The following is a 24,853-nucleotide window of genomic DNA, read 5'->3' as shown; positions in this document are numbered from 1 at the left end:
CTTCCTCCTGCACACTGGGAGATAAACAGCATCTGAAAGTTTTACATGTGAGTGCAGTGACCACCTCTCCCTCTTTATGTCTGTGTGTTGGTTAAAAACAAGAAACAAGGCCACAAAACTGTAACTTGCAATATGTACTACCAACTTGTCAGGAAAACAAGCCCAAAGTCACATATAATAAGGATCCTTGGCAACAAACTGGTCCTGTTGTGCCTTCCAAGCACGCTCAACAGAGAGAGAGGGGGGGGGGGGGGGCATGATTCTGTCATGACAGGGTTTTATATCATCCTCCAGAACATTATTTCCAATTATGACACCTTCACAGTTCACACTGTTTGTGTTTCTGGTTCAAATCCGCCTACAGAGCCAATCAAACAAAGCAATGGGAGAATTTACTTGAAGAGTAAACCGTTATGTGATGAGGTAATGGCAGTCGAGACAATATTCTAAATGGAGAAGCTGGTTATGCTTTCATTAAACATGATATCATAGGTGAGAAGTACGTTAGATGCATCATAAGGCAGTTCTACTAAAGGTCACAGGGCTCAGAATCATAGTTGTACACAGTAGCTGCTACAAGGACGTATGCTGACTCAGAACAACAGACATCCTGGCTCCAATACCAAATATCATGCCATATAGAAATTAGAAATGTATTGTGTTTAATAAATGAATGAATGAACCCATATTCATGGTAAATGGTGCAAATAGCGCCTTTATCCATGGCGCTTTACAGACATTGTGCATTACACCCATTCACGCACACATTCATACACAGATGGCGAAGGAAACCATGCAAGGCACCAACCTGCTCATCGGGAGCAATTAGGTGTTCAGTTTGCTCACGCACTAACTCAGCTGGCGGAGCCCGGGGTCGAACTGGTGAACCTTCTAGTTCCCAAGTGGCCACTCTCCCCTGAGCCACTGCCGCCCCATCTGATATTGATCGCTCAGGGCTGGCACAACGGAAATCCGAGATTCATACAGAATAAATGATATGTAGCTTGCAGAGTTAGTTCAGTCAGATATACTTGAGGGGCTCATTCAGTGCTATGCAAGTCCCACACGTCATACGCTGTTGTGGCAATCAGCTGACCAATTGGGCAAGGCTGCCTTATTTCTGTTGAGTTCCTGGTTGTCGTTATGAGCCGTTTTCTCCCACCGCCACCCATTTCTGCTAGATATACAGTACAGGGTGTATACAGTATATAGGGTTGTTTATGTATATCTAACTAAAACAGACATAAGGACACACTCGCATTGCTGTTCATTGGAGTGGCTGCACCACACAGAAATGTAGCAGAGCCGAATGCCAAGATAAAATATTATATGCACACTTATTATTCTCATTCTATAATAATATTTGTTCAATCTATTTGTTCAATCTATCTGACTGAATACTAGTTGGAAATTTGAGCTCCATATTTATGATGGCTGTGAAGAACACTGGTCGAGAGGTCATTAGGGCTGGGCGAGATGTTTATGTTTATCAGTGGTGGAAAAAGTACTAACATTTTGGCTTCACTCACACCATTGATGCATGCTAGATGTAAACAAAGGGTAAGTGTCATGGCCGCCCCAATGCATTTCCAATGGAAGTCACATGGTTTACAACATTTGTGTTGTACGGCTTTCGGCTCATGTGTTTCGACTGCCCCCCTCCCATACAACAAAAATGTTGTGTCAAACCATGTGACTCCCATTGGAAATTAATTGCGAGCTTGCATCAGTAAACAAGTCTCATGCATCAGCTATCAATCTGTTTTGAAGGTGTGAGTCAGGCCCTAGAGGTCAAGTCACAATATCCCTTAATGTAATCTGGATCAATTTACAATTACAATTTAGGCATTTAGCAGATGCTCTTAATCCAGAGAGATTTTAAAGCAAGCAAGTGATTCTAATACATCAATATACATTAAATAAGTCATCAAGAATCATACGCAAGCTATATCCAGTGGAATATCTATATAATGATTACATAAATTGAACCTTTGCACACGCCTGTATGGTCGTCGAGGCTAGGGCAAGTGCTATGGCAAGTGCTATGGAGTCTGTTCTACTGATGTTTTCAGACTACGGCAGAAGATTAAGAGTGAGTTTGATTCTGATTGCAGACTCACTCATTATCTGCTTGGCAAGAAAGGCAATTAAATAATAGACTTATGGTTAGTGGCAATGTCATTACCTCCACCCAGGAGGGTTCATCATTTGTTCATCTGTTTGTTTATTGCAAAGTAATCAGGGGATTGCCGTACAATACAGCTGCATGTGCACATCCTTGCCCCCAAGAGACAGAAGCTTGTTTATTTTGGTGACACCATGACCTGTTCTCTAGCACCACCGTCGGGTCAAACATTTAATTGTCAAATGAGCGTATATCTCCTGCAGTGGGAAAAAAAAGATTCACTGTGACCTTCATGCTCCCAAGAAGAAGATAACTATTGATTTGGGGATTTTCGTGACCCCGCCCTAATGTGCCCCATCCCATGAACCTTACGGCTCTGGGGAGGTTGTTATACATAATTATACAGAGTACATTCTCATTTGGTATGACACAGGTCTACTGAAGGGTAAGGCAGATCCTTCCAGAACCTGAAACTTCTAAAAGTTGTGAGATAGATTTTTTTTAATCAGTAACGTCAGTGAAACTGTGTGCATGTGTCTCCATGTAGCATGAGCACCTGCAGTTGATTACAACAGGGATTCTCAACCTGTGGGTCGTGACCCCCCTGGGGGGTCGCCAAATTATTTAGGGGGGGTCCAAAATATTTCAATGAATGGCTTTACAATGGAAATTAAGAGTTTACATATTACACACAGTACATGCATAAACTTTCCTTAATGATTATATCTGGTTTCAGTATTTATTTATGATGTATTTTCGCTATTATTAAGGTTATTATAGTGGCCAATTTGTATTGGGGGTGGGGAGGGGGGCGGGCGGGGGTCGCGAGACATGGCCAAAGCATTTCCGGTGGTCCCAGATAAATCGTCCCAGCTAAACACTGACTAGGCTACAGCACCACCGCCACACACACGCCACTTAAAAAGACACGCATGCACATTGGCCAGCATTGCATCTGTACTATGAACACACACTACACAGAAGTGGGGTGCACACACGATGCGCGCACAGACATATGGAGAGACGCAGCGTCCATGCACACACACTCAAGTATATGCACGCATGTGCAATGCACACTAAAGCAGCGCACAGCCTGCTGTTTCAATCTTTAATTGGGTATGATTTGCTTCAAGTGGTGCTAGTGAGCAGCCTGTTGAAATACATGGACAGTGATTTCACATTGTTCTAGAGATTAAACGGTATATAGCTCAAGGGAATCAACTCATCAAAAGCAATTCACACTGCATTGTGAAGCAGGCATATTGTGTTCAATTATTTTCAAACAAGTTTTTATAACGTTTTCATTAGAAAAATAATCACCCTTGAAGGGGGAGAAGTCATGAAAAACTATTTTTCAAGTGTCATTTGTATCTGTAGCACTGGGAATATAGCCATGGCTCTCCAAAATGCACTGCAAGCCAACTTGTGATGGTTCAGCATGTGTGTGTGTGTGTGTGTGTGTGTGTGTGTGTGTGTGTGTGTGTGTGTGTGTGTGTGTGTATGTGTATGTGTATGTGTATGTGTGCGTGCGCGTGTGCACATGCACGCACACACACACACACACACACACACACACACACACACACACACACACACACACACACACACACACACACACACACACACACACACACACACACACACACACACTTTAATGAGTCGCTTGCAAGTCTAAACGGTTCAAACACAATTTGCTCCGTCTGGGTCTTAGGCTCAAGTCATTAAGGGATAATTACGTGGCAGGAAACATACTCCCAGACAAGTACGGAGGTCACCACAGCGCTTCTTCTCTGTGGCGGACTTGCACTTCCAAATCCAAACCTGAATATTTTCCTAATATTGTAAAAGCCTAAATCTAAAATATACCATTTCTCTACTTCTGTCTACTTCTCAAATTCTACTGGAAATGTGGCCCTCACAAGTAGAGTAATACTAATACTACATGCACGTACGCACGCACGCATGCACGCACCATGCAGCCCCACTGAGCTGACATTACATTAATACATTACATTATTATTATCTGATTCATCTATAAGGCATTTGCACTTCAAAGCATCTCCCCCTCAAAGCCCAGGCAATCCCATCCAATGCAAGAACACACTTAACTTATACCTCCGCTGTACTTAGATTGCTACTAGGCTACCGCTGTACACCTCACCTACCCACATCAATCACATAGCTATAAACATCACTGTAAACATTACACACGCACACGCGCACGCGCACACACACACACACACACACACACACACACACACACACACACACACACACACACACACACACACACACACACACACACACACACACACACACACACACACACACACACACACAATGCATCCATATACCACATAGATACTGAACATATCACATGATCATAATACAATCCATAAAACACATTATAATCAGAGATACCCATAACAGAACTAGATACCACATAAAGTACAATCCACACATCACGTTTATGATCACAGAATCACCCATTACAGAAATATTGCCACAGGGAGGAGGCCGGGGAGGTGGAGGACATGTTAACGCTGACATCAGAACAACAGAGACAGTCAGCTAGCATGAAGACTAAGGACAGTGTAGTGACTGCTTAAAAGAACACCTGATTGAATGTTGGCCTGAGTGAGTTAGCTGGCAGCCAATGAGAGTGAGGGAGTTGACATGGAGAGAGACTGCTGATTTAAAGGAACAGAATGAATTACTGATAGAGAATGAAGGGGAGATTATAATAAACCTTCTGCCTTCCGTGTCTCAATCAACTATCACTGTGCTGGATATGTGCGTGCTCTTATTGGCTGTTTGTTCAGCCTCCTCTACCACTATATACACAAAGATGTCATAGAACTTCACAACTTCTATAAAGTGTCAGGTTGTGGAATGTTCAGAATCAGAATGTCTTTATTTCATCCCTTCCCTTAAGAAATTAATCACATCGACCCTCACTCAAACACACAGGCTCCCATCAGTAAAAACCCACTGGATTATATGTAATGCATGCACACATGGAGCTTGGAGACGGTCACGGAACAGCACGGATCAATTTTGTATATTTGAGGGGGAAAAAAGCGGAACCTCATATTCATCCATGATGGTGATGAATATAGATATAGACGGGCGGGCGGGCGGGCAAACAGACAGGCAGGCAGGCAGGCAGGCAGGCAGGCAGGCAGGCAGGCAGGCAGGCAGAAAATTATGGGGCAGAGCCTGGCAGTTTGATAGCAGAGGTGGTAGAATTGACAGACTTCATTAGTGGTAAAAACACAGCATGGAATAGCAACACACACCGCATGATCACTGCACGCCTCCTCTCTCTCTCTCTCTCTCACACACACACGCACACACACACACACACACACACACACCCCCGCTAGGCCACTACCTCGCAGACCGAGAGACACAGAGATGGAACGAGAAGGGATGGCGGGCTGACAACTCTGCAGACACTTTTCCTTTTTGTGCAGCTAACTCTCTTTCTCTCTGACAGCCCTCTTTCGTATTGATGTGTTTTGGACACAGTGTACAGTCACGTCCTTTTGTTACTTCCTTCCATAGTGTGAAACTAAAGCATGCTTTGTGTTAGTGCAGACATTGAAGGCTGCAGCGGCTGAGTCACAGGAGGAGTCCCGTTGTCACATGACATGACCTTTCAAAGGACAGGCACTCTCTAACCACAAGGCTATGGCTGGTGAATACAGGGGTTAATGTGTCTTTGAAGCTTATTTTCTTTTCTTGCACTAAAACATCACTAAACCTGGGTATACTATATATACCCAATGTAATATAATCCATAACAAATATTTCTCATCTAAATATACAGCAATACATGGTCTTCTTTAATATTTCATATTATCAACATATGGAATGTCAGAACAGGTCAGCTCCATATACTGTATGGAGATCTATTCTAAGGGTTTGAAATTTGAGGTCAGATGTAGAGTTGCTGGCCGGCTCCATATGCAGATAGGTGATTATCCAGTCCACTCCACGTCGCTCCATATTATGGAGCGTGTCACGAGGCGTGACAGACTGACGGCCATACATGGAGCATAGTCACGAGGTGTGACAGACTGACGGCCATATATGGAGCGTGTCACGAGTCGTGATGGACGGACAGGCGGACTGACTGGCGTGTTTTGCAGGTTTTCATAGTAATCTGCGACTTACAGTCGCAACACACTCTCCCTCGTAGCCCGCCCCCGATACTAATCCCAACAAGGAAGTTGGTTGGTTGTGTTTGTGCTCATAGTGCGTTCAGCAGTGTTTGAGTTTGGATATTCCTTAGTGGTTACTTAATCCTATTGGTTACCGGTGGAACATAAGGCTACTGATTGGATAACCACATTCTGGAGGACCAATGCAGGTCAGGATATGGATTACTTAAATGAGTAAAGAAAAGGGTAAAGTTACTGTAGACGGTTTTTAGGCAGAGAAGAATTATTGGCCTACATTTATTGAAGAGAGATTATTTGCCTTTAAAGGATTTAAAGTTTTAAACCACGCCATGGGACGTGTGGAATGGATCTTTAATGGAACAGACCGGCAAGTTATCCAGCTCTTATTCTTGAACTTTTGGCAATTTAATTAAATCTACTGGCCTGCAATTGGTGGATTAAGTATAATCAAAATATTACTTCAAAGTAAGAACAAAAGTATTGGCATCAGTATATACTCAAAGTGCTGTACTCAACCTTTTCCAAACTCTTTTGAAAATAGCTAATATAGCTACAGTATAAGTATTTGATAAGGTAATACAAATACTTAGATACAGTACATTCCACCACTGGTCATAACGTTTATGAACTTATGGTAATTTAATTAAAGATATTAAGTATGCTAGCCTATGTGGACTTTCAATACGTTATACTACTAATAATAAGACCATTTCTCAGCATCTCTGGTGTAAGGTTTGGTTTTGGCAATTTAAACATATCCAATTTAATATGAATGATAAGCAAAATCAATAATTCAGCTATTAAATCTGCTGCCCTGTGTAGACTTTCAAAACTTTTACTACTAAGATTATAATACTAATATTCACATTCATCAGTATCTCGTATAAGGTTGGGTATATTAAACAGATCATTATACGCTGATAAATAAGTTTGTACTAGCTTGGATTCCCCATCGATGATGTCACTGCATGGTGGGCGGGTTTCTGAACTGCCTGCCCACAGCCCTCACATGAGACACAGACGGAGTAGTAAAGAATTGTGGCATTTTATCATGAACATTAGTGAGGACCAATTATATGGTTGAAAAGTGGTGAAGTGGTTCTTTAATAAGAATTGGCAATATTCACTGTATTTTTTATTTAAAAACTGCTGAAATGTCCAAGTCAATTACTTCCTGTCAAATAAAAGCACAACACGTGACTCCATCTGCAGGTCCAAACCAAATTCTAAGAAATAATAAGATGAACGTTTGTCAAAAACAGATCAACATTCGCCATAAAATCTATAAGCTCACAACGCGTCACGAGCCTGTATCGGCTCATTCGTCAAAGAGATTTGGCATAGTGGGCAAAAAGGAGGGCCCATGCAACTACAGACCCCTGGGTGATCCCAAGAAAGTATAATAGAGTTGAAGTGGTTAAACACATGTTATAAAATACATGCTGTGAACCTTTTTATTGTGTGACAGATCAGTGATCAGTGACTCACAAGGCCGACCGGTGACCTGTGAGCTCATTTAAAGACATACCACGGCGTTCTAATTGTGGATCATTACCTCAGAGGGGGTGTGAATCTTGTGATGGATGGTCTGGGGGACTGTACAGTCTACGCTGTACACTGTACAGCCATTAGCCAAGATTATCTTTCTCCGAGGCTAAGCGCTGCATGGCTCAAGGCTTGGTAACAACTCTGGGGGAGATCGGGATCGAACTGGGAACCTCGCGGCTCCCATCCGGCTGCTCTACAGGCCACTCTACCCCTGAGCCACTGCTGCCACAATTCTGGAACCCCCTCATGGTCCCCTGGGGCATGCCCATATCCCATGCTGAGAACCAGTGGCCTAGAGACATTTTGAAAACAACCGTGGACATGGGAGGTATATAGCTCAGAGAAATGGCATTTTCAGTCAGTCTGCTTGCTGTCTGCTGATGGTCGAGGAGAAGTTGTTTTGATTTATTCTTTTGTAACCATGGTTAAAAATGCATTTTTGTTATTTGGATCTTGATCATTTGTTTTATTTTATTATGTTTGAGTTATTACTTTATATAAAAATGCCTGATTTATAATGCTTGATTAATTATATTATAATAATGGTTGATTTGAAAGGATTGATTTAATTTGAAAATATGTATAATATATGCAATTATATATCATTTGTTTTGAATGTATTTTATTTTCTAATTTCAGATGTTTGGTCTCTTTTGTTTTGCCGCTTTATTCTGCACTTTATGATACTTTGGGGGGAAAGCACGAAATGTCGTGCTCTGCTTGTGCACAAGTATAGGCCATACATGGCCTACTCTTGAGAGTGTAAAATGAAACAATTTGTTTTAATTTTATGCTCTCAAGAGTTAAATTATTAAAGTTAAACACCTGCATTACTTAATTTAGAAGAAGTCAATCTACAAAATTAGAGAACTTAGAAGAATTGTCATTTAGAGAATGTAATTTTGTAGAAGTCAGTTTGATGTTATCTCGCCTATGGTAGAGGAGATCTTGAAAAAACAAGAAGGTGGCACCACACCAATAGCCAGAGTGCCAATATTTATTAGGACAGCAGGCAAGACAGAATTGCATCCAACGTTTCGGCGGTTAAGATACCGGGCACATAATGGTTCACACTTAAATATGGTGCCAGAGAGTCATGCAACCAATCAGAAGGGGGTAGGGGAACACGGGTTGAGTAAAGCCCATCACACACCGTCTGTGACCGCCACGCGTCAAAACAGCCGCCTCCATTATTTTCAATGAACCTATCGCACACCGGCGGCGTCCGACGCGCGCTGGCGCCTCGCCTGACATGCCGATAGAACCAGTTCCATTTTCCAGGCGGCGCCGCATTAGCCTGCATATTTATCAAATGCCGGTTCAAATCCGTAGGTTTCTTGCAAATACGTTTGACTCTGCAAAATTGGCTATACGGTAGGCTGTTTTTTAGATGTAGAGGGTGACAGCTGTCAGCTGTCGCCTATGGTACCACATCAATACAGCGATGGTATTGTGGACAAAATCGTATCCGACGACAACAAAAAGTCTTGCTCAAACGCTGAATAAATAATAGACCTCGGTGTGAAAAGGGTTCAAAACCACTGATATAACAGATGCAGAGCCACACCCCCAAACAATGCAATATCGTCACAATAAATGATTTAATCTTGGAGAGAGAGTGTCTGACTGATACACAGTGTCTGCAGCAGTCTAGTAATAAGCAAACAGCGGAGGACAATTGATGGAGCTGCCAGCGGCTAATGAGGATTTATCAGGTAAATATGAGAATGATGATGACACAATTAACACGCTTCCCTGGGTGATAAAAACGGCCATGACTTTGTGTATCACCTTGCACATCGTGTGTGTGCGTGCGTGCGTGTCCACTTGCAGAGCTAGGGGTGACAGCTGGAGCGGCTGAATTTTAATGGTTTGGTGGATATATTTCCAGTTCATATGCAACTAGCAACTCATCTGACAGTACCCAGCCAATAGTGTACTGACAAAGACAGAGAGACAAAGACAGAGAGACAGAGAGAGAAAGATAGAGAGAGAGAGAGAGAGAGAGAGAGAGAGAGAGAGAGAGAGAGAGAGAGAGAGAGAGAGATAGAGAGGGAGGGGGGGGGGGGGGGGTATTATGAAGGAGGCAGCTATGTTTGGTCAGATGGGATGAGATAGGTGAAAGAAAGAGGGTGTGAGGTGAGGTTAGTAAAAACAGGAGGACTCCAGACAGAGCCAATTAAAGGGATCTATAGAAAGATGGCAAAGTGAAATATATTGGGAGTACACTACATCAAACAGACTGTCATCTGCTAAACACAACACTACTGTATGTCGTTGCTTTTTTGTGTGTAAATTAATGTGTTACTTGATCATACTACAGCATCACACAAAAGCCCCCAGCAGCATCCCACAAGGTCGCAACACGGTGTGAATCAACGCGTTTTGAGCTAGTAGACAACTAGACTTGCTACTTTTGAATTGTGAATTTTGAACATAATGAGGTTTCCAGGTTTCCACCCAACGATGATATGGAACCTGCCACGGCCACAACATCAAGTAGTCCTATAGTGACAACTTGGGACAACATATGGCCCACTCTCGCCCAACGCACACACTGGAATGCGGAAGTGCCATTCTAAATCCCTTCAGACAAATTAATCTGCTAAAAACCAACAAAGCAGACTTTAGCTGTAGGAGAGGGAGTGGCTGCACCAAGTGCTGCAAAGTCTGCTTCAGCCAACTCATTGCTGTAAATCATCATGCAATCAGCAGCATGCAACGTCATGCATGGCCGTCACGGCACGGGTGTGAGAATGCGTTGACAACTCAACTGATTGATTGATTATAATTAAGTCTACTGCCACTCAGCCTGCTCTTTATGGGGGGACTTGTTGGCTGTGATTCACCTGGAACAGTCTATTTCATTGGTTCTCAGACCTTATAATTTCAAGGACCCCCATAACTCGTTCGTACACTCTCAGAGTTGCAGGCCTGCAAGAGTCGATTTGGAACCCTCTCAAGGAACCCCTCTATTTGTAAGAGTCTACGGGTCAGTGCATTCTGGTAAAACGTCAAAGGGGTCGCAAACGCTGTGGGCACTGGGGGCGTGTTCTCTACTCTGCGTCATCAGAGCCCATACCCTAGGTGCATGGGTTGGCAAAAGGGCCTTTCTGTGTGGAGTTTGCATGTTCTCCCCGTGTCCCCTATAGGTACCCTCTCAAAAAACATCCTGGTCTCTATACTGCCTTCCCCTGGCCAGCCATGGCGTCCGATGGAGGGGAAAGGAACTGGTTGGAATAACGTGTTCCTTCCACGTGCTACGTCCAATCGGGGAAACTCCCCCCTGTCACGTGAAAAGAAGCCCCTTGGACTCCTCATGCATTGAAGGAAGCATGAGGTCCGTTGCTATCCCCAGGTTGACAGAGGGAGTGTAGCCCAACCTTATAACACACCGGAGACAAATAAACTCTAACCTTAAAAATGTTAACAAAGAGGTAACATTGTAATACTTTTTATACTGTCCCCCCCCCTTGGGAGCTGCTATCTGAAAGAGTTTTGGCATTGAGCCTCTACTCTGTAGCTATAATGCTGCCTGTCACTGTGGCACTGGCCAATCCGTCACTGTGCCCACAGTGAAGGCTGTAGCAGCGTGATTGGTTAAATTACAGCAGTTCTCAAAGTGGGGTCCGGGGACCGCCCCAGGGGTCGCTCAGGAGTTACGGGTCTGTAACTTCAAGAGTGTTCACTCTCTGAGTTAGGATTTTACATTGTAGAATGGGGTCCCAGAGAGGAAAACTTATAAATGCATACAAATGTGGGTCTGTGGCCTAATGTTCATTGTCTCTGTTGGGTGAAACCTCATATGTCCCAAATTGTTACTTTTCAGGATTCAAATTAAAAGTATCAAAAGAAGCAGATCTGCTACTTTTGATGCTTTTGTGTGACACTGTAGTATGATTACGTACAGTAGTAGTACAAAACAAAAACAAAACAAAAACACAATGGAGATATGAGTTTAACCCGACAGCAACAATATCAAACTGGGGGTAGTCTAACTGAAATAATAATAAATAAATAAAAACAAAAAGGCTCTGTGCCTATCTAACGCCCCGTGTGTGTCACACCTGGACTACAAGGCTGGGGACAATGCATGACGTAGGATCAGAGAGTATAGCAGAAGCGGACACCCAACTAAAGACAGGTGGTGGCGGGTGGCCCCGAAGAGCGCAGAGATCAAAGTGTAAGAAAATAGGGTGTGAATAAGCACTGGCTCACTCTCTGTGTCTCATCATGCATGTCAAACACTGTGACCTACAGCTCAACCAGCTGTAGAAGCCGCTTTCTAATTGGTTCATATGATACATCACTGACGCAGGGTGGCATGAAGAGACGCACGGCACGAAGGGTTGTGTGTGTGTGTGTGTGTGTGTGTGTGTGTGTGTGTGTGTGTGTGTGTGTGTGTGTGTGTGTGTGTGTGTGTGTGCACAGATTGCACATATGGATGCACATGTTTGTACCTGGTCACGCACTGTCACTGTGCAGATGACCTGCTGCTGCTGTCTCCAACCAAGGAAGGACTACAGCAACTTGATCTCCTATACACAAATTCTCCCAGACGTGGGCCCTGACAGTGAACGTAACTAAGACTAAAATCATGATATTTCAAAAAAGATCCAGCCGAAAAAAATACAATTCTTTCATAAATACAATCCCATTAGAACAAACAAAAAAACTATACCTACCTAAACATCCGCAGCACAGGGAACTTCAACCAAGCTGTAAAGGACCCGAGAGACAAGGCAAGAAGGGCCTTCTAATCTATGCCATCAAAAGAAACATCAAAACAGACATCCCAATTAAATACTTAAAATACTTAAAATCTTCCTCTATGGTTGCGAGATCTGGGGATAAACACCAAATAAACACCAAACAGAGACCCTATACACACTGCAAATCCATTTTCCGGACTCAGCGAAAAACACCAAATTATGCATGCAGGGAAAAATTAGGACGATACCCACCCACAATACACCATAAAAAAGAGAGCACTTCAATTCTACAACCACCTAAAATAAAGTGACCCATAAGGCACTCACACACGAAACTCTAGAGAGATGCCCCCTCAGTCAGCTGACCCTGGAACTCAGAGCACAAACACACACAGAGCCAGCTGCTCTCAGCACGCCACACAGTAGTTTCCCCATACCTTGGGTGGGCTCTCGGATCCGGGGTATTCCCTCTGGTCCAGTTTGTTCCAGCGCTGCATCAGCTTGATGACGATGGGCCTACTGAAGTCCACTAGCTGGAAGCCTGTCACGTTAGCTCCGCCATGCATGAACCTCTCCAGAGACATGTCCTTGAAGCCCTGAAACCAACAGAATGGAGAGACAACGTTTAAGGTTTGAGGCAAATCAGTCTGCTCCCGAGCAGATGTGTGTTTGAGTGTATATGTTCAACAAATACCAAAATAAACCAGACTCTCATGTGCATAATTATAATAAAGTATAATACCTGTGCGTACCCATGATGATGATGATGATGATGATGATGATGATGATGATGATGATGATGATGATGATGATGATGATGATGATGATGATGATGATAAGGATGATGGAGGAGGAGGATGGTGGTGATGGTGATGGTGATGGAGAGATATTGAAGAACAGAGGAAGGAGGACTGTTGAATTGAAGGGTAACCCTGGATGGATGGATGCTAATGTATTGCTAAAAGCTTTAAGAGACAATTTAGTTCGACCTGAACACATTAACCCCTTTCTCACTGTCTGTCCCACTGCGACTGTGGTGGAACTGCAATGTCTGGGGTAGTTATTAGGGCAATATTTAATTTACTGATGTTGTGTCCAACTCCCTCCGAGTGCAGTGACTTTGTTCAGGACAGCTGGGCTAACAAATATGCTTCAGAATGTACAACTCTACTCACAATCTAGGCCTCTATCAGATGCTCGAAACAGTGAAGTCAACAAACAAGTGCTTCAACAAAACTATTTTATTTTGGTATTGTGTCTATGTTTGTGATGTACTGTATGTCTGCTCTGATTTAATTTGATTGTGGACATTTTATTAACACATGAGCTATAATTTTGTAACATTTTATATAATTGAATTGTATATAATTGTCAATAAATGCATTGTGCCAGGTAATTACCAAACCTAGCATAATTTATAAATAACACGTTATCTAAATAATATTTTTAGCTTTTGTAGCCTAGACATACAGTAGGCATGTAGCCTACTGTATGTCTAGTTGCTGTGAGCTTGTAGATCAGCCATTTTCAAGAGTAGCCTATACATTCATTGAATGAGCTGATACTGATTGAGAACAATCTCTGTCAACACATTCCTGTTGTTTTGTCACCTGGTCAGTTGACATGAGAACACATAAGTGTCACTGTTACAGGTAGTGTAAATTATATATTTGTGTTCAAATAAGCGCCAAATATCTCTCTATTCTGATTGTAATAGTGCATTGTAATAATGCATACAAAGTGTCTGTGCAGTAACAGAAGTCTCCATGTCCCTCATATTAGTATCCCAGATTGGGATGCAAATTGTATCCAATCAGGAGAGAGAATTCACACAGGATACAGGATAAATGAGTGACATTGCATATGATAAAACAAAGAAATGAGCAGACACAATTACAACTGGAACTCTATACAACTGAACATGTATTTTCTGTTTATTAAACATTCTATAGAATTAACCTTTGTGGAAGAAAACAAATGTTTAAAAATATCACTTTCAATTAGGCATTGCGGGTAGTTAAATAGTTATGAAAGTCTATGAAAGTCTGCATCATTTAAGAACAACATTCATAATAATAATAATAATAATAATAGGGATTCTATTTTTATTCTTATAAAGGCAACAAAATATTTTGCAAAGAATGTTGGTTTTCTTACCAGGTTAGCGACGATGTAGTGGTAACCCTTCACGTGTTTACCCATACTGACTGCCTGGGGAGAGAGAGAGAGAGAGAGAGAGAGAGAGAGAGAGAGAGAGAGAGAGAGAGAGAGATAATACATTAAGATTTCTCATCTCACATCTAATCATGTGGGTTCAGTTGTGAGACTGTAAAGGAAATCGAACAGTGTTATTCAATGCAAAGGTCATTAGCTCTGTAAATGCCATTTAGTCTCTGTCCATACGGTACACAACTACTGTATACATCCAGGATGTTCATGTACGCCAGTGGTTCCCAAACTGTCCCCCCAAATTGACACTAATTACCCCACGGACCCCCATTAGAAAATATATGCCAAGGACCTCCATAAGAGAAGATGTTTACAGCTCTAGCAGTGACCCTCAACCATTTTATTTTCAAGGACCCCCCAGTTTCACATGCATTAGGCTACGGACATTTATATCTCTGGGTCACCAATTTATATTGTAAAATCAATGTTAATTCAACTCTGAGAATGTACAAATGGAACCAAATGGACCCTCGGTTCCATTTTGTTCCATTTGTACACTCAGAGTTACAGTCCCATAAGGGTCCATTTGGTTCCTAACCATATTTAGCTAACTGATATTTAGCTGAGGACATTGGTCAGCACATGATAGCAAAATGATAGCCTATAGCCGAGTATCATGCAGCTTGTATGCCTATATGCATGCATTCTATGGTTCACAAACACAAATACTGGACCCTCGTCTGGTTTGACAGACAGGTAGTGTGTGCAGGCTGGGTGGTGTGATAATTCGGTTGAAGTATTCCTTCGGTATGGCGACTGCGGCGGTGGGCCCGGGAGAACAATAACGCGACACGAGACAGTATCACGCTAAAGGTTCACAAAGTTTATTACACAAACAGGAACATATATAGTGCTGGATCATAATGACGTGACAACAAGATATGAGACATAATAATGTGCCTATTGCAGCAAGGCTGACCTTGCTGTCGCTGAGATGTCTCTCGTAGCCTAACTATAAAGTATGCTACAGTTCCGGCAGTACACAATACATACACAAGTACACTGTGTCTCAAGTTTAAGTACACAGACATGGGCAACTCATAACTATAACAGTCACTAGGGCTAATTATATTAAAAAGTCCACATTATTTAATGGCATTGTGCAAGTCGGCCAGTCATAGTTTTAAGACAGCTCACCTCTCCAGCGCTCTACTCCAAAGGTAAGATAAGCATGCCTTAATGTCGCTGTGCTGCCATTAATTCATTAGGCAACTGTAGCTGTAGGCTACTACTGTAGGCTACTACATTGATCTCATCATGAGATCAATCAAGTTTGCCTCAGCATCAAACTTCCATTATGCCAAGTGCCAACTAACGCCAAATGTCACGCATATCATTTTAATGACATGAAATGGATCATTCATACTGTAGCCAACTTACCTCTGACGAAGAGGATATATAGGCTACGGCTACGGCTATGGTTGAAAATTGAAATACAGTAGCTATGCGTCCAGAACATAGAGGTCCAGAACAAATCCATTCCCATGGCATTCAGACAGACGACAGTGAGATGATAATGATAGTAATCTAAAAGACGGACTTCCCCTCATTAATCAATGCAGCTCTGATAAAAAAAAGATATCGTATATATTTTTTACCTCTGCAAAGGTGTGAGTGAGCAATTGTTCAATAGAAAAAACTTTTATAATATAATTGCCAAGTATAGCCTTGGTCCTGAGGTTGAACATAAATAAATACATTAACTAGAGTTGCATTATAATAGAGCTTACAATTTTAACGTTCAGTCAGTTGACATTGCGAAAGACTCGCCTGTAAAAATAAGCTGATCTACCAGTTCATGCAGTGCGGTGCATCGCGAGACATGGCCAAAGTATTTCCGCAGGTCCCCAGCCAAAAACGTTGAGAACCCCTGAGCTCGGAGATGAGTAGATCTGAGCATTGTGCAGGCTGTGATGACGTTTTTCACCCGAGGAAAGATATTTCCTGTTGCCTTATATGGCGTGGAATGGGGCGTGAATGTTCAATTATACCAGTCGACACCAGGCAAATCGCTTGGGAAAGAGGCGAAATGAGATACACGGGCGATCCGCACAAATTAAGTCATTACGCCACCTTTGGTGAATGACACATGAGCTTGATCGTTCAGATTAATACGCTCTCATTATGCACTTCATTTACACCTGGTCGTAAATTTCCGTTGTGAATCTGGCCCTAGGTGTTTATATTGAACCACTGTATTTGACTTTGGACCATTCTCTCTTCTGTCCCTTCCTGTGCGATCACGTATTCATTCCACGCATGCATAATTTAATCTAACGGACATGGCGGTCTCTGGGTACGATTTCACGCTATGCGGTTGAAGCGTGTCAATGGGTCACCCCCCGACCTCATCTTGGCTTTCTCAGATCGTCGCACCAGCCAACCCTGTGGGGTAAATTGCTTCACGACCTTGGGGACCCATTCTAATGTGTCAATTTGTGCTTTCTTTTCACGTATGCAAGCCTTGCCGTGGAGTAGACCCTTGTGATATGTCTCCTGAAGACGGTTGGTGAAGTGTGTGATGGACAGCAAAGCGTTTTGTTTTTGTCCAAACATGACGCAAATCGTTACACATTATCTCTGATCTCTTATCGCTAAACTAAATGAGTCTTTCAGATTTGGTCATGTGATCAAGACGGACCTTTTTTGAATTTCATATTCCATCCTGATTGGCTAAGATTGAAATTATGGAAAATGTTGAATGCACTGTCCATTAATTGGGGTGAAATTGCCCTATTATAGTGCCACCAGGAGGTAGATTTTTTGAAAACATTTTTATATAACTTTTTAAAGTCAAGTGATCAAGACGGATCCTTCAAAATATACAGCTTTTCGTCACAACTCTTTGCCATTGACAATGAAAGGAGAATTTATGTCATAATGTGTCTGCTTATTTAAACACATGCATGTAATGAAATTGTTTTAATTCAGCTCAGGGAGGAAAATGCACCTGTGTGTGTCTGTGTGTGCGTCTGCAGTCAGTGGCTCAGATGTGAAGACAGCTGGCAGAACCAATGGGACGGTGCACAAAAATACCTGGGTCAAGGGCCATGCACGCACGCATGCACACAAACACACACACCGGTGACACCTGTAACATGGCTTGTCTCAAGGCATCAAACAAGACACACACTCTAATGAGATTAGACAAGCGAAGGAACACATTGTGTGTCCTACAATGTGTGTGTGTGCGTGTGTGCGCGCGTGCGTGTGTGCGCGAGCAGTGCACAGACATCCATATTTAGTGCGATGTGTTTCTGCTCAGTGGTCAGACAGAATGCAGGGCTCCATTGAAGCAGCACAGTGAAGACCAAGCCAGTGTCCACTGCACGCAGCAGTTCAATACTGGATACCACTGCACGTATCCTGCACTCAACACAAGGGCAGTGCAGTCCTCTACCAACAATACAATGTGGACCCCCAACACAAGGGCAGTGCAGTCCTCTACCAACAATACAATGTGGACCCCCAAAATGTATGTGTGTATTTGTTTGCAGACCCCCAGTGGAAATACGTTGTGCCTGACAGTGACCTGCATGACAATTGTTGAAATGTTTCAGAAATATCCAAAGATGTAATCCCCCCCCCCCCTACAGCGTTGATATTGTACAGTAGATGTGTTACTTTCAAATAGCTGATGCACCGTGTACACATAGGGTTAACGTATTTAAACTGATTTTGATGCTATATTAGTACATTTGCATGGGGATCCCCTGGACCCCCCTAAAAAGGACCCCAGAGAGTCTCCCTCTGGACCCTACTTTGAGAGCCACTGATCTAATGGAACAGTGGTTCTGGATCAGGGCCCACTTGAACATCTCTGCATGCAGGTGCATTTTCAGAGCATGTTTAATTTAATGGTCAATCAATCGATGACCATTACATTTTGGATTTTGGAGGATCAATGGAAGTAATGCAGTTAGTTAAGCTCCTATTTAACCACTTAGACCCCGGAGTCCCGCAGGGCCAAATACTACTGTATTTTCTGTTTTCTCTTATTGTGAGGAAAGCTTTTGCTGACAAGCTGATATTTTCCAGCTGTCCACCTGTCCAAAGTCATTTCAGACAGCCTTGGATCAAATCAGTCATCAAGGCTTTCCAGACATAACATTTTTGTAATCATCCTATCCTTGTTGATATAAGTGTCCTTGGGCAAGACACTGAACCCCAAATTTCTCCCGATGTGCTGGTTGGTACCTTGCATGGCTTCCGCCGCAATCGGTGTATGAATGGGTGAATGTAATGCACAATCTATGTATAAATGCACCATTTACCATTTGCTCCTGATCAGACCATAAATACTGTATGGCTTGCACCGCACTGTCCTTATGCAAAAACATTGTGCAAGCTCCGGAGAACAACAAACAGCCAGCGTCATTCAGAAATGGATAATATTGCGTACTTGTGATGAATGTTTGGAAGAGGATGAGAAGTAATGGTTAAAAGCCTGGCATATTTTATTTATACAACAAAAATAGCCAATCTGTAAGCTTGTAGATCAGTTACTTTGAATCAACAGGGACAATGTCATGTCTCAGTCAATTTACAGGAAAACGGAGGTCGAAACATTATTTTTTATTTTGATAGTGAATTGCCCCATAATATGAATACATTTTGACGTCCTTTTGTTTTGTTGATAACTGTTGTATAATCACAATATCACACTTGAGGGTCTGCATTACCGTCATTATTGGCGCGACAGTGATGTGGTCAGGAAGGAGACAAAGTCGAGTTCCCCCAATGCAGTGCAAAATGAAAAGGGGCCGGAAAATATTCTAAACTTTCCCAGATTCTGCTAATTATCATATTCTTTTTGATCGGTCAAACAAAGAATGACGTGCCGTTGATCCCCTTCCCCTATTCGCTCATTCTAGAACATGACAGGTAGAAGAAGGGGCGGCGGTGGCTCAGGGGTAGAGTGCCTGGATTGGAACCGCAAGGTTGCCAGTTCGAACCCGGGCTCCCCCAGAGTTACTGTCGAAGTGTCCTTGAGCAAGACACTGAACCCCTAATTGCTCCTGATGTGCTAGTTGGTGCCTTGCATGGTTTCCGCTGCCATCGGTGTATGAATGGGTGAATGTAATGCACAATCTATGTAAAGCGCCTTGGATAAAGGCGCTATATAAATGCACCATTTACCAAGAAGAATATACCTTATGATTCTACTGAGCTTTGTTCCAAAATATGTTTTTGTATCATATTTGTGTTTGAGTGAATTCATTGAGTACAAAGGACCACAATGGAAACAAGCTCCCCTGGGGGAATTTTGTGTTATCATTTTAGCATAACCTTGACTTGACTGTACTACCTGTACTGTTAATAATCATGGTAATAAAGTATAAGCAATCAGTCAATCAATCAATCAATCAATCAATCAATCAATCAATCAATCAATCAATCAATCAATCAGTCAGTCAATCTGTCAATCAATCAAACGTTTATTTTAAATCACCCCTGCCTAACAGACAGGCCCCACTGTCATTACTGTCAGAACGTTGATGTGGTATCATGAGCGTCATATTCGGGTAGTGGCTGAGCCTGAGATTTTGGACAGGCTAAATTTAAACCAGCTATTATATTCATTGTTGTTGGGCAGCAACCTCTTATCTCCATATTCTAATGTTTTGTGTTTTTTTTAATACCCTATGCGATCATACTACAGCGTCACACAAAAGCATAAAAAAGTAGCAGGTCTGCAAGCTCAAAACGCGGCACTAAGTGGCACATTTCTGCTGCTTTTGCTAGTTTTGAATTTGAATCCACAAAAGTAACAGGTTTGGACATATGAGGCTTTCCCCCCGACAGAGACGATTATCCACAGTGCCAGGATGAAGCCACTGACCTTCATCAAATACAATTAATTGATTTTAATCGGTGCACAATGGCCTCGGAAAAGGTGATTATGTACTGTAACAACAATGTTTCCCGTTTCACGATCAAAGAACATATTTATTAATCAGAGTGCTTGAATACATTCATGTGCAAATCAACAAGGAGAGACACAGAAATCTTTCTCTCTCTCTCTCTCTCTCTCTCTCTCTGATCTGTGTGGATTGCTATAATGGGGGGGAGGGGGGTGTGTGTGTGTGGAATTATTAAGTTCTAAAAAGCAAAGCAGGCTGAGATGTCTGTCTGTCTATCGATCTCCACTCCTTTTCAGTGTTTTCATTTAGTTTAAACAACAATATTAGGAAGCAAGCCCAAATAAGCGATCTACGCTACAAACAATGCCAAATAGTCTGCAACCCAGCAACTATGCAAAGTCACTTATAATGCGACTTTGGCATGGCAACACTGGTCGATTCCCAGCTCTAGTGTTATCTGCCACTAGAGCTGGGATCTGGCCGACTTTATACAGCCCGACCCGGGCCTGACACCGACAGCTTTGTGTCCGAACCGAAACGAGCCCGACCTTAAGTATTAATATGCGCCCGGCCCGGGCTCAATACCCGACACTTTTTTCCCCCCTTCATTTTTCTTTGAGGAAGGCACTTTAATAATTACACTGACAGCATACAGCTTGCCTGGCTGTTACCTTTAGACATATTATGCCACACTATGTCTTGCAAATTACCATGAAAGGGGTCCGTTTTATATCTATAGCCTACTACGTTGATTAATAACTAACTATAGTATAACACGCCGTGCACACTACAAAGCACACTGCACAGCATGTGCGCAGTCAGATGCACACACACACACACACACACACACACACACACACACACACACACACACACACACACACACACACACACACACACACACACACACACACACACACACACACACACACACACACACACACACACACACACACACACACACACACACACACACACACACACTCCTGCAGTCTTACCAGCATTAAAAATGAAATTTAGTGCAGTCAAAGGTACATTACTGGTCTTTAAAATTAAGTGAAGTGAAGGTCTATGTATATACAGAAGATACAAATAGCCTACTCAAGGTAAGTACACTACATGTGCCGAGAGTTTGGTGATGAGGTTTTTCAAGTGCGGTGTGGTATTAGCACTCGGCCATTATAATTAGTAAAATGGTGCTGTTTATTAGACAAGTGCAGCGTAAAGAGATGCAGTGAGTGTAGGAGGGGACATACAACACAGATCATGAACCACCATTATCTTAATGAGGTATGTGTCGCTATATGTGGCTACACAGTGTGAAACAATCACAGGCATGTTGGGAATCGCTGCATGGATCAGCGTGTTGGGTTGGGGTTTCCAGCACTGAGCCTGCATGGGGGTTAAATGCCTGCGGTGAAATATCGGCTGAATCATCATCACACATTCTAGCATTAAATATATCGTCTCTGTCGGGTGGAAACCTCAAATGTCAATTTTCAGGATTCAAATTCAAAACAAATAAAAGTAGCAGATCTACAGTACAAGCTCAAAACACGTTTCGAAGCTTGCAGATCTCCTACTTTTGATGCTTGTGGGTGATGTTGTAGTATGATCAAGTACAGCGTTCATTTACATCCTCTCCCTCACTAGACGGGGCTTTTCTTACCCATCTTTCTTTTTACATGAGTAGCGTGTTGTCATAATCTACAGTACTAGAGCCTGGAAAACCTGGCAGTCAGCTCCTAGCATGGCTGTTTAGTCAAAAGACTTTCAATCCATACCTCCTGCATGGGTTTGAATCCTGCTTATGCCATTATTTTTGTGCCAACCTCAAACAACATTTTTTGCAGATAAAGTAAAGTTTAGACCATGGCAATGTAATGTTTTCTACATGTACCTGTTCCAGAATGCTGTGCAGTCTCAGGCTCCAGGTTAATATAGGGTTAGTTAGTGTTGCACTATGGGTAATGTAGTGTTTTCTACCTTTTACAGAATACTGTGAAGTCTCTCAGGCTCTAGGTTAATCTATTGGGTTAGTTAGTGTGGCACTATGGGTAATGTATTGTTTTCTACCTGTTCCAGAATGCTCTGCAGTCTCTCAGGCTCCAGGTCGATGACGTATTTCCTCTCCTGGCGCCGGTCTAGGTCCTCTAGCAGACGCCGGTACCCTGCCTCGTTGAAACTCTCCACGCAGATCGCACTCACCTGTGGAAAACACAAGTAACGTAAAGTGTGCGATTAGTTTTTTATTTTATTCTTTTGCAAAAGTAGCAGATCTAGAATTTTGAGTTAGTTTCGAGCTTGCTGATCGGATAGTGTTTTTGTGTGATGCTGTAGTATGAAGTAGATTAGAACCTTGATTTAGAACATGGAGATAAGAGATAGAGGGCTCCAATTTCCTCTCAGACTTTACCCGCAGCGTGGCCCGCATTTCAGCCGCTGCCCGAAAATTACGAATATAGGAGCTTTCTCTGTCCCTTAATGGTATTTTCGTCCAGTGTCACCCGCTAAGATGTAACATATCCTGATTCCAACCCGGCCACGAGTGATTATGATAAAACATGGATCCGACTGGTGCAGGTCTCGGGTCCTCTCGGGTATTCTCAGAATTGAGGGGCCCGTGAAGAGCTCCAATAAGAGCTTTCTGCCATATAAAATATAAAATTATGGGTGTCATTAACATGCTCTTGCGTTCTGTTCTGTGTGTCTGTGTATGTGCGTATGCGTGTACGTGTGTGTGCAGCCTCACCTTCCATCCATTCTGGCCCGCTTTCTCCATAATGGCCTGCAGGATAGCGTAACCTAGGTAACAGAGAGTGTGAGAACAAAACATGGATAAAGAATTAAGATGTAATACCTGGATCAATATGGTGTGTGTGTGTGTGTGTGTGTGTGTGTGTGTGGTTGTGAGAGTCTGTGTGTCCGTTCATTCATTATACAAGTGCATCCATTCCTTTATGGATGGATGAACATAATAATGCTACCAGTATTTTTTCTACAGGCAGGTGTTCGGGTGAATTTCACCCGTGTTTAGTGATAGTGAAAAATCCCATACACCCACAATGGACTTTTTTTTTTTTAATATTCTTCATTCTCACAACCACTGGGGCCAGTAAATTAATCCACAAAACTAGCGTCATTTGTATTGTTGACCTATTTTCTAAATCAATTTATACAGTTGTTGCAACCAATATATGAATGGAAAGTATTCCATACAGCTTAAAAAGCTATTATGGAATATTTTACATTGGGAAAATATACCTATGTTTAGTGATGGTGTAACAAAAAAATAAGTTTAGTGTTCTAGGGTTAAATTCAAGACTTAATAACAGCATGTACTGTATATGTTACACACTTCAATGAATGAGTCCATATCAGTGTGGTTTGATTTTATGACCGTTTTACTGGACATCAAGGAACTGCAACAAGACAGTTAAACACACACAAATGAGTGAGACACATGTTGTCCAGCTTATGCACCATCACCATATACAGGATGTACTGGCTTCCTCATTGCCTGACTGGCAGAAACATGCTGACTCACTGGACATAACAAAATAATACATAATAACATCACATTCAGTTTAAACAAAATAACAAAAATACATGACACCAAATAGTTCTGTTTCCACAATAGCATATTACTATCACAGTGAGTTGGAATTATTATCAATAACATCAGACAGACAGTAGTAGCTTGGGGCCTCCTGCAGTCACTATCACAGAGTTAGCATTAGCTGCTAGCTGCTAAGCAAAACCTGACTACAGACAGTACTCTAAAACATTGTGGAGACCTTTTCCACTATCAACATATCCCCTGTTAAGCTACTTTATACAGTATGTCTAAATGAACCCACTCTCTTATATATCTCACCTGCAACAAGACAGTTAAACACACACAAATGAGTGAGACACATGTTGTCCAGCTTATGCACCATCACCATATACAGTATGTACTGGCTTCCTCATTGCCTGACTGGCAGAAACATGCTGACTCACTGGAGTATATTGCCCCCTTGTGGCTTAGAGGAGCAATCGCTCTGTTTTGTTCTTGGCAGGGCAGAAACACAGTGACTATTAGTATTGAGACTAACTTTACATAGAACAATGACAAAATGAAATACACTTATGCATGAACTTTTATCTTTTTAACTATTTGACTTGTAATGTCATTAACTGCATTAT

The 24,853-nt window shown here is 42.3% G+C and overlaps 1 protein-coding gene across 4 annotated transcripts in view; it reads right to left on the bottom strand.

Moving 5' to 3' along the window:
* Positions 1–24,853, bottom strand: part of gria4a (glutamate receptor, ionotropic, AMPA 4a) — a 152,625-nt gene that overhangs the window by 64,857 nt on the left and 62,915 nt on the right. For 3 of the 4 annotated variants that reach the window (XM_080772323.1, XM_080772325.1, XM_080772326.1), the window contains exons 4-7: positions 23,418–23,470; positions 22,742–22,873; positions 14,730–14,783; positions 13,010–13,168 (exon numbers count right to left, since the gene is read on the bottom strand). In XM_080772323.1, the coding sequence (XP_080628449.1) occupies positions 13,010–13,168; positions 14,730–14,783; positions 22,742–22,873; positions 23,418–23,470 (398 nt within the window). The remainder of the gene's footprint in view (positions 1–13,009; positions 13,169–14,729; positions 14,784–22,741; positions 22,874–23,417; positions 23,471–24,853) is intronic. The other variant, XM_080772324.1, reaches the window with a different exon arrangement.

This window comes from Protomyctophum bolini (genome assembly GCF_963924005.1).
Source record: "Protomyctophum bolini genome assembly, chromosome: 9".
NCBI lineage: Eukaryota > Metazoa > Chordata > Actinopteri > Myctophiformes > Myctophidae > Protomyctophum > Protomyctophum bolini.
The sequence above is the reverse complement of the archived record's forward strand: the minus strand, read 5'-3'. Positions and strand labels throughout refer to the sequence as shown.